Raw genomic sequence first — 11,507 nt, forward strand, 5'->3', positions numbered from 1 at the left:
GTTTGAGAGGATGCGGAGAAAAGGGAACCCTCTTACACTGTTGGTGGGAATGTGAACTGGTGCAGCCACTCTGGAAAACTGTGTGGAGGTTCCTCAAAGAGTTAAAAATAGACCTGCCATACGACCCAGCAATTGCACTGCTGGCGATTTACCCCAAAGATACAGATGCAATGAAACACCGGGACACCTGCACCCCGATGTTTCTAGCAACAATGTCCACTATAGCCAAACTGTGGAAGGAGCCTCGGTGTCCATTAAAAGATGAATGGATAAAGAAGATGTGGTTTATGTATACAATGGAATATTACTCAGCCATTAGAAATGACAAATATCCACCATTTGCTTGCACATGGATGGAACTGGAGGGTATTATGCTGAGTGAAATAAGTCAATCGGAGAAGGACAAACATTATATGGTCTCATTCATTTGGGGAATATAAATAATAGTGAAAAGGAATAGAGGGGAAGGGAGAAGAAATGGGTAGGAAATATCAGAAAGGGAGACAGAACATGGAAGACTCCTAACTCTGGGAAACGAACTAGAGGTGGTGGAAGGGGAGGAGGGCGGGGGGTGGGGGTGACTGGGTGGCGGGCACTGAGGGGGGCACTTGATGCGATGAGCACTGGGTGTTATACTACAGGTTGGCAAATCGAACTCCAATAAAAAAAATACAAAAAAAAAAAAAGAGAAAGGTGTTGGCAAAATTGGATATTCACATGCAAAAGAATGAAGTTGAACATTTACTTTATATCATATGTAAAAATTAACTCAAAATGGATTGAAAACCTAAACATAAAAGCTAAAACTATAAAATTCTTACATGAAAATATTGAGAGAAATTTTCATGACATTGAGTTTGGCGATGACTTCATTGATATGAGCCCAAAGCACAAGCAACAACAAAGAAAAATAGATAAATTGGACTTCATCAAAATTAAGAACTTTTGTGTACCAAAGAACACTATCAAAGTAGAGACAACTTACAGAATGGGATAAAATACTTGCAACTAATGTATCTGACCAGAGATTAATATCCAGAATATATAAAGATCTCCTACAGCTCAGTAAAGAAACAAAATTCAAAAATGGGTAAAGGACTTCAGTAGACATTTCTTCAAAGAAGATATACTAATGGCCAATAAACACATGAAAAGATGCTCAACATCACCGGTCATTATGGAAATGTGAACCAAAACCACAATGAGATACTGCTTCACATCTACTAAGTTGGCTATAATCAAAGAGGAAAAATAAGTGTTGGTGAGGATATAGAGAAATTGGAATTCTTATGCATTATAGTGGAAATGTAAAATGGTCAAACCACTGTGGAAAACAGTTTGGGAGTTCTTCAAAAAGCTAAACAGAATTATCACATGATCTAGGAATTCCACTCATAGGTAGATTCCCAAAATAACTGAAAGCAGGGACTTGAGCAAATGTTGGTACACCAATGTCCATAACAGCATTTTTCACAGTAGTCAAAAGATGGAAAATACCCAAATGTTCATCAAAGATGAATGGGTAGGGGCGCCTGGATGGCTGTGTTGATTTAGTGTCTGCCTTTGGCTCAGATCCTAGGGTCCTTGGATTGAGCCCTGCGTCCTGCTCCCTGCTCGGTAGGGAGTCTGCTTCTCCCTCACATCTCTCTTTCTCATTCTCTCTCAAATAAATAAAATCTTTAAAAAAAAGATGAATGGGTAAATAAAATTTGATACATATGCAAAATTCACCCACATAAAGGAATGAAGTTTTAATATATGCTATCACATAGTTGTACTTTGAAAATACTACACTTGCTGAAATAAGCCAGACACAGAAGGACAAATACTGTATGATAACACCTATATATGAGGTACCTCATAGAGACAGAAAGAATAGAGGTTGAGGTAAAGGGAAATTATTGTTTAATGAGTATAGAAATTATGTTGCAGATGATGAAAAGGTTTTGGTATAGATGATGGTGAGAACACAGTATTATGAATGTAATTAATGCCACTGAATTATACAATTAAAAATGGCTTAAATGATGTTACAATGCATGTTTTACCACAATGAAAAAAGAACAATTAGAGATTACCAAAAGTGAATAAAGTAGATTGAGGAAGTTCCTTTCAAGTTTACTGTGAACCTTAATTATTAATGGATGTTGAATTCTATCTTATGATTTGCTCACATCTATGAAAATGATTTTATAATCTTTGCCTTTTTTCTGTTAATGTGGTAAAATATATTCATGGTTATTTTTAGGATGGTGCATCTTCACTTTTTTTAAATTAATAGACATTACTTTTTAGAACAGTTTGAAGTTTACAGATAAATTGATAAGTGAGTTTTCACATGCACTCTGTTCTCCCTCACACAATTTCTTTTTTTTTTTAAGATTTTATTTATTTATTCATAAGAGACACAGAGAGAGAGGTAGAGACATAGGCGGAGAGAGAAGCAAGCTCCCTTCAGGAAGCCCAATGCAGAACTCAATCCCTGGACTCCAAAATAACGCCCTGGGCGGAAGGCAGGTGCTCAATCACTGAGCCACCCAGGCATCCCATCCCTCACACAGTTTTCCCTTGCATTCTTGCATTAGTGTGGTACATTGGTTACAAGTGAAGAACCTACATTGATATGATATTTTTTAAAATATTTTATTTACTTATTTATTTGAGAGACTGGCAGCATGGGGTGTAGACTGAGGGAGAGGGACAAGCAGGTTCCCTGCTAAGCAGGGTGCCCAATGCACGGCTCAATCCCAGGAGTCAGGATCATGACCTGAGCTGAAGGCAGATGTTTAACTGACTGAACCACCCACGTGCCCCTACACTTGACATTTTTATTTTAGGCTGCAAAGATAAAAACAAGCAACAAACAATAACAACAACAACAACAAAAACTTGAAATAGGCTTGTCAAATGATATAAATTCATCCTTTCTAGGGAAACAGAAGGTAGACCCTATCATAAAGAAAAGATGCTTAGTTAATGGTTAAATTTAAAAGTACCTTCCTATAGTAACCAATAACCATACCAGGAGTTAGGTTTCAGAACTATTAAATGAAACAGTTTTTTTTCTTTTTTTTTTTTTTTTTTTTTTGCTTTGCTCATTTTTCTCCTGAAGAACCAAAGTATTTTTTCAGCTGGTAGTTGAATTGGGTTTAAGTTTGCTTGCACTAGCTGTGCCATTCATTACTTTATTATAAAAATGCAGTAACTTAGACTAAGACAATTCATCATTTAAAAAATAAAACTTGGGGTAGCCCGGGTGGCTCAGTGGTTTAGCGCCGTCTTCAGCCCAGGGTGTGATCCTGGGGGCCCGGGATCAAGTCCCACGTCAGGCTCCCTGCATGGAGCCTGCTTCTCCCTCTGCCTGTGTCTGTGCCTGCCTCTGTGTGTGTGTGTGTGTGTATCTCATGAATAAATAAATAAAATCTTTTAAAAAATAAAAATAAATAAAATTTGTTGAAACAAAACAAAACAAAAAAACTTGTTGAAACAAATGTACAGTTAAGAATTTCCGGTAAGACCACAACTGATAACAAATTGTTAATGGATTTTGTGTCTTAAGTAACATAGTTAGAATACTGATACATTATTAACTGAAGCCCATAGTTTACGTTAGAGTTCATTTCATTCTCTGTGTCATACAGTCCTATGGGTTTTGACAAATGCATGTCATGAATCCACCACTAAAGTATCATATAGAATAGTTTCACTGTCCTAGAAGCCTCAGTGTTCCACTTATTTATCCCTCCTCTCCTCACTAGCCTATGGCAGCCCCTGATCTTTTTACTGTCTCTAAAGTTTTGCCTTTTCCAGAGTGTTCAGTAGTTGGAATCACACATGTAGACTTTGTAGACCAGCTTCTTTCATTTATGCTATGTATTAGTATACATATTAGTATTTTTAACTCCTCTTGACTGTATTATCTCCTTCCTTCTATTTTATTTGGATTTATTGTTATTCCCTTTCTAACTTCTTAATTATATAATTAACTTACTAATTTTTAATCTTTCCTCTTTTATAATATGAAACATAAAGTTTCCTCTTAAATAGTTTTAGCTGCATTCCAAAAGTTTTATATGTAGTATTTTCATCATTATTCACTTTGCTGTATGTATGTCTAATCTTCTTATTTGAGTACATTTTAGACACCTTGTTACATTATTATCAGTTATATAACATAGTGATTCAACATCTCTGTACTTTATGCAATGCTCACTACAAGCATCTGTGATCATACAAGGCTGTTACCATAACATTAGCTATAGTCCCAATGCTGTACATTTTATCCCTGTGATTTATTCATTCCATAACTGGAAGCCTGTATCTACCACTCCCCTTTACCCATTTTGCCTGTCCCATCACCCCCTTCCTTCTGGCAGCCATCGATTTTTTTCTCCATATCTACAAGTCTGATTCTAACCCAAATTGTTCATTTGTTTTGTTTTTTAGGTTCCACATAAAAGTGAAATCACATGGTATTTTTCTCCATCCTCCTTATTTCACTTATCATAATACTCTCCAGATTTAGCCATGTTGTTACAAACAGCAAGATCTCCTCATTTTTATGGCTATGTAATATTCCATTGTGTGTATAGATATAGATACATAGATATATGTATATCTCATCTTCTGTATCCATTCATCTACCGGTGAATACTTAAGTTCCTTCCATATCTTGGCTATTGTAAATGTATATAGACATAACATACACACACACAAATAGAATGACAAAAGTGAAAATCCGTGGTAAACATCTATAATATCTATAACAAAAATTAAGTGATAGAGTATCTCCCAAAAAACCTGGAATACAAACAGGTAGGCCAAAACCACTGACAGCAACAAGACTCATGTACAATCGGCAGTTATGCTGGACACAGCCAAGTGAAGAGAAAGGATGGTTGACTCTAGAAATAGTTAAGTTTTGGATAGAGCAATTTTCTATTTAAAAAAGTAACCAAGGGCAGCCCAGGTGGCTCAGCGGTTTAGCGCCAGCTTCAGCCCAGGACCTGATCCTGGAGACCCCGGTTCGAGTCCCCTGTCAGGCTCCCTGCATGGAGCCTGCTTCTCCCTCTGCCTGTGTCTCTGCCTCTCTCTCTCTCTCTCTCTCTCTCTGTGTCTCATGAATGAATAAATAAAATATTTAAAATTAATTAATTAATTAATAACATAAAATTAAAAAGTAACCAAAATAGCAAACATATAGAAGGTGCTGAACATCATTAGTTATCTGGGAACTACAAATTTAAAGATTTCATTTATTTGAGAGAGAGAATGAGCAAGAGAGAGAGAGTACAAGTGGGGGGTGGGCAGAGGGAGTGTGAGAGGCAGACTCCCTGCTGAGCAGGAAGCCTCATGTGGGGCTCCATCTGAGGACCTGGGGATTATGACCCGAGCCAAAGGCAGACGTTTAACCGACTGAGCCACCCAGGCACTTGGGAAATACAAATTTAAACTTGCAATTAGATAACACTGAACACCCATAAGAAAGGCTACAAATTTAAAAATTGACCATACCAAGAGTTGTTACAGATATGGATAAGGTGTACTCTCAAACGTGGCTGCCTGGAAAAAAAAATACTTGAAAAATGTTGGCAGTATCTACTAATGCTAGTGAATCTCAAACCCCTACCCCAACAGTTCCACTCCTAGGAAAATGATTTCATAGAAGCACCATGAGGTAGGGAGAGAGTATTTTTTTTAATTATATGTAGTAGCCTCAAACTATATTATCTCTTGCTGCATAACAAATTACCAAAAAAACTAGTAGTCTAAAAAATAAACACTCACTTCTGTGAGTTAGAAATTTAGGAATGGCTTAACTGGGTAGTTCTCGCTCATGTCTTTCATGAAAATGGGGTAAAGCTGTTGACTGGGGCTTCAATCATCTGAAGGTTCACTGAAGCTGGACAATCTTCTTCCATGATGACTTGCATATATGGCTTTTGACAGTTCCTCACCACATGCTTCTCTCCTTCCACAGGACCTCTTGAGTGTCCTCCTTACAACATAGTGTCTGACTTCCCCTATATCAACTGATCCTAAAGAGAGCAAAATAGAAACCACAATGTCTTTTATGAATCAGCCTCAGAAGTCACACTCTGTTGTTTCTGCAGTGAAAATATGTCAGCCCTATTCTTTGAGGAGAGGACTAGACAATTTTGTGATTACTAGGAAGTAGGGATCATTTGGGGCCATTTAGGAGGCTGGATACCATACCATATATCCACCAACAATAGAGGTATAGTCATACACTGTCAGCTTTATAGTAATGAAAACAAATGAAGTACAGTTATACATAGCAGCACTGATGAATCTTAAAAATATGAGTGAAAGAGCCAGATAAAAATAATACAGACTGTATAATTGCACTCATATGAAGTACAAAACAGGCAAAATCAAACTATAGCACTTTGGATTCCATACTGAGGCAATAAAACCATAAAGAATAGGAAAATAAATGCTTACCATAGGGAGGAAGAGAGTCTTAATAGTAGCACATAACTGACTGCTGGAGTGAGTGCTGGGTTCCACTTACATGTTTGTTAACTTTATTATAATCCACTGAGCTGTACATTTATGTTCCATTCATGTTACATAGTTTATATGTTTGATGTATTCCCCAATTTGAAGAGCTTTTTAACATTTTACCTTGTGAAGGTTATTTAGGGACTCATTACAAGATAAAATCAGTATTATTGACATGTACTTTTTAAATATTTTAATCTCAATTAATTCCATTTGCAATAATCTTCAATTGTGTGATAATGCATACAAGTGCATTCTATCAAAAAAATAAAAATAAAAACATAAAAAAAACCAAGTGCGTTCTATCAATCAGGAATGGCTACAGTATTACTACTGTATTTTCAAAAGCTGTAATATCCCATTTCTCCAGTGAATGTCTTCACATACGTGTTTTATTATGATGATTTTTTTCTTTCCTTTAGGATGAAGATTACCTAGTTGTAAGAATAGTATAAGGATCTGGGGATCCCTGGATGGCTCAGCGGTTTAGCACCTGCCTTTGGCCCAGGGCATGATCCTGGAGTCCCGGGATCGGGTTCCAGGATCGAGTCCCGCATCGGGCTCAGCGTCGGGCTCAGCGTCGGGCTCCCGGCGTGGAGCCTGCTTCTCTCTCCTCCTGTGTCTCTGCCTCTCTCTCTTTCTCTCTCTCTCATGAATAAATAAATTTAAAAAAAAAAAAAAGAACAGTATAAGGATCTTACCCTAAACACACACACACCCATACACAGACACCTGGAGAAAGAAACCGCACCCAAATTTTATGAGCAGTTTCGGGACAATGAAACTATGATTTATGTAAGTCAGGTTTGGCAAAGTAAGTGTCTGAGCTTGCCGTGATTATTTGACCCTCTGTAATTTTTACAAACTATTTTTTAGTTTGTGGCAATTAAGACCATATTTCACACGGAAATTATTGAAATATTTAACAAAGTGACATATACTAAAAGAGAATGGGCTTTGGGATTATGCTGTCCTTTGCATTAACATATATTCTCTCTGCAATTGGTATGGACAATTGAAGTGGTATTTATTTGGGAATCGTGTAAAACTCTTACCAAATATGTGGCCCTTCTGTTACTTTCCTTTCCTAGGTTACATCATAAACCAGGAGCACCAAGGGATTATTTGCTACTACATTCCAAAACAGGAAATCTGCTGGGGAAAGGTGATTGTAGAAATCATACACTTCTAGCATCATGTATAATAGAGGACTGACAGAAAGAGGCATTGAAATTCAAGTATGTAGAATGGGATCCTGACAATGACAAAGGAGAACCTTTAAGTTACTTTTCAAAGGCCCTGTAGTTTGAGACTTTTGACCCTATATTCTATTATTCCATACTATTAAGAAATTGATGAGGAAAACTGCCTCCTCTTTATTTTTCAGCCACCTGTTCCTTCTGCTTTCTAGTTTCCCCCTTCCATGTCTTTTTATCCTTGAGCATAAGCCTGGCAGGAGTTGGGGAATGACTGGGTGGGGAAAAGAGTCACTGGGGATATTACAATAGTAATACCATCTTTTTTTTTTTTTTTTTCTGTTAAAGGTGTTTAATATTTTGGAGGAAGCTAAAGCCCTATTCAATCTAGAAGACTACTCTGTCAGCCGGATAACACTGGAGCAAATCTTCCTGACCATTGCTAATATTGATAAAACAGAAAGCATTCAAGAAATAAAACTGCTATGAGATTCAATTCCAACTAGTGACCAGTGTCTTTCTTAGATTGCTGCCTGCATTTAGATACACAGAGGGACTTCTCCTTTTCAACCTCTGTGTCTTTATGTGGTGTGTGTGTGTGCACGTGTGTATACACAGGTTCATCCCCCAAAGAAGAAAATTTGTTAGCTTTAGAGATTAAGTGACCTGTTGTGCAGAGCTGAACTGCGATTTTACCCTAATTGAAGGTTATCAAGTTGGCTTTCCACAGTTTTACAAATACTGTCAGAGGACATTGGGTCTTGGGTCAAAGACACAGGGGTTTGTTACAGCAACACCAGTATTCAGAGATTATATTTGTGCCAGTTCTTTAATTTCTAATTCTACAAGGCAACACAGTCATGCAGAAATGCAAGAGACCAATGAAGAATTGTCTCCCAATAACATCTGCCCCTTGTTTCCACACCAGCATGGCTTCTGGCAAATTTCTTCCTGAGTATGCCACCATATCAGCCATTCTGGTTAATCTGAGTTTGGGACCAAATTTAATTTGTCTCATACAATTTTTGATTATGTGTAGACATAAGTAAATAGGCCCAAGAAAAAGTAGAAAACTTAAACTTATTAATAACTACTTTTTAAAAATGATAATGTTAATCAAAACTCATCCCATCTGAAACGAACAAGGGGTAGTGGAAGGGGAGGGGATGGGGTGACTGGGTGATGGGTACTGATGGGGACATTTGATAAGTTGAGCACTGGGTGTTAAATGTTGGCAAATTGAACCCTAATTATTTTTTTAAGATTTATTTATTTATTCATGATAGACACAGAGAGATAGAAAGAGAGAGGCAGAGACACAGGCAGAGGGAGAAGCAGGCTCCATACCAGGAGCCCGACATGGGACTTGATTCCGGGACTCCAGGATCGCGCCCTGGGCCAAAGGCAGGTGCTAAACCGCTGAACCACCCAGGGATCCCCCTCAAACTCCAATTAAAAAAAAAAAAAGAAAACACCTCATCCCATCTAACGCTAAAAAAAAAAAAAAAAAAAGCCCAGGTGAGTTTTTTCCCTCCTTTCAATCTCTGTAAGTTGTTCCTGAAAATACAAAACTGCAAAATTTATCAAACTCATTTTATTTTATGAGATCATATAACTTTGATACCAACAATCATATAAACTTTGATACCAACACTGGATAAGAATAATTCAAGAAAACTATTTTAATTCCATTTCAATTATGAACATAGATTTGGGCAGATTTCTAAATATTCTCTACATCATCATCCTGGTATTCCATCTTATTATGCTCCTGGGTTCTACTTTTTCTGGTACACTGCATCTTCCTATTTCTTGGTGGTTCTCTTTTTGGTAGAGTGAAATTACAAGTAACTTTCTAAGCAAGAGTGAGTAGTAAAGTTTCTGAGTGATTGCCTGGCTGAAAATGTTTTTTACTTCACACTGGAAGGACAGAATGTCTGCTTATAGAATTCTACTCTAAGTGGTATATTTTTCCACAGTCTCCTAACATCCAGGGTTGCTGATTAGCATTCCTTTATAGGTAAACAGTTCCCAACCCAAACATGAACATACCCAGGTCTCCCCGTCCCTCAAGGGTTCATCATACATTTCATGAGGAGAAGTCTTGGTGTAAGCCTTGTTATATTCCTCCTGTTACTCAACAATCTCAAGTCTTTTGGGGCTTTAAGGAAATGTTTTCAATTATTTACTAATTGCTCCCCTCTATCTTCCCCTGTTCTCTCCTGTATTTACTATTATTCAAATGTGAGATCTCCTGCATTAGTTTATTTTCTCCCATATTTTTCTTTTTTTCTGTATTCTTAGAGAGTGCCTCCATTTTGTCTTCTAGCTCTTGTTTCTTTTAAGCAATGACATTTTTTCATTTCAAAGTGTTCCTGCCCCCCCTAAGGGCCCCTTTTTTCAAAAAGCATCCTCTGGTTTTAGGCATTGCAGGCTTTTCTAATTGCCTGAAGATTCTTACACATAGAGCCATGTGGGTTCTGTACCCTACCGAACTGGCACAACTGTTCTAGACATGTTAAATTTTGCATGTATGTTTAAATTACATATATAAATTTCAACATATAAATTTTATATGTATGTTTAAATATGTATATATTTCCCCCTATATTTTTAAGATCTCCAAATCACATGCCAGCTCCAAGCCCTGGGCCTCTCCAGGACTCCACTGAGAAAATCTGCACCCAGATCTAGCATATCCCCTGTTACTTGCATGGTAACAGTCGATTTCTCTTGTTTTCATTTGTCAACAAATGAAAACTTCCGTCTGCTTTCCAACTTCCAGTCTTTGATATCGTTAACCCACTCATGACCCTTGCTTTTTTTCCCGCTCGTTTGTTAGTTTATTTCCATTCCATTCATTTTAGGGATGAGAAACACCATGTCCTCCGGAATCCAAAGACTAAAAATTTAAACGAAAGAAGAAACACACACACACACACACACACACACACACACACACACACAAATTCAATCTCCGAAGCATAGGTAGGGAATAATTTTTTTTAATAATAAATTTATTTTTTATTGGTGTTCAATTTGCCAACATATAGAATAACACCCAGTGCTCATCCCGTCAAGTGCCCCCCTCAGTGCCCGTCACCCATTCACCCCCACCCCCTCCCTCCTCCCCTTCCACCACCCCTAGTTCATTTCCCAGAGTTAGGAGTCTTTATGTTCTGTCTCCCTTTCTGATATTTCCCACACATTTCTTCTCCCTTCCCTTATGTAGGGAATAATCTTAAGAGCATACATTAATCAAGGATGGGTCATGCTAATCGGTGGAAAGGGATGAAGAGGGTAGGGCGCAGGAGGGCCTCACAAGAAGAGAACCTGTTGCAGGAAAAAGAGAAAAGGGAAGTAGAAAGGCGGACAGTTACAGTGGGAGGCCAAGGGTGTAGGGTGCATGGGCAGGCATAAGACTAGCTAAGGGTAGGAGGTGGGGGTGTGGAGGATTAAAGGCTGAGAGATTCCCAGGCATCCACAAGGACTGAGGGGGCGGGGAGCACTGCGGGGAGCTGACAGGGATCAGACCCCAAACCCAGACCCAAGGCTGCAAGCGCCGGGGTCTGGGCGCGGCAAGAACGCGCTGGGGCCGAGGTCGCGGGGCGCACGCGCAGGAGGGGTCAGAAAGCCGAGATACTCGCGCTGCGGGGGCGGGGGTTGCGCAGGCGCTCCGGCGGGCAGGAGCCTAGATACAACAGGTGGAATCCGGTGGAAAAGGGACTTCCTCATTGGACAGTCCGGATCGGGAGAATCCAAAGGGGCGGGGGTGGGAATTATGAT

General features: G+C 38.6%; 1 protein-coding gene across 9 annotated transcripts in view; it reads left to right on the forward strand.

Moving 5' to 3' along the window:
• The window catches only part of LOC140638547 (phospholipid-transporting ATPase ABCA3-like), a 195,415-nt gene extending 187,198 nt beyond the window's left edge, over positions 1-8,217 (forward strand). For 8 of the 9 annotated variants that reach the window (XR_012035576.1, XM_072836115.1, XM_072836114.1 and 5 more), the window contains 2 exons: positions 7,617-7,690; positions 8,070-8,217. Coding sequence is in view for 8 of the 9 variants with exons in the window: in XM_072836115.1 (XP_072692216.1) it covers positions 7,617-7,690; positions 8,070-8,210 (215 nt within the window). In the remaining variant the exon portion in view is untranslated. Of the gene's footprint in view, positions 1-7,616; positions 7,764-8,069 lie in introns of all 9 variants that reach the window. The other variant, XM_072836119.1, reaches the window with a different exon arrangement.
• The last annotated feature ends 3,290 nt before the right edge of the window (positions 8,218-11,507 follow it).

This window comes from Canis lupus, chromosome 8 (assembly GCF_048164855.1).
Source record: "Canis lupus baileyi chromosome 8, mCanLup2.hap1, whole genome shotgun sequence".
In the NCBI taxonomy this organism is placed as follows: Eukaryota; Metazoa; Chordata; class Mammalia; order Carnivora; family Canidae; genus Canis; species Canis lupus.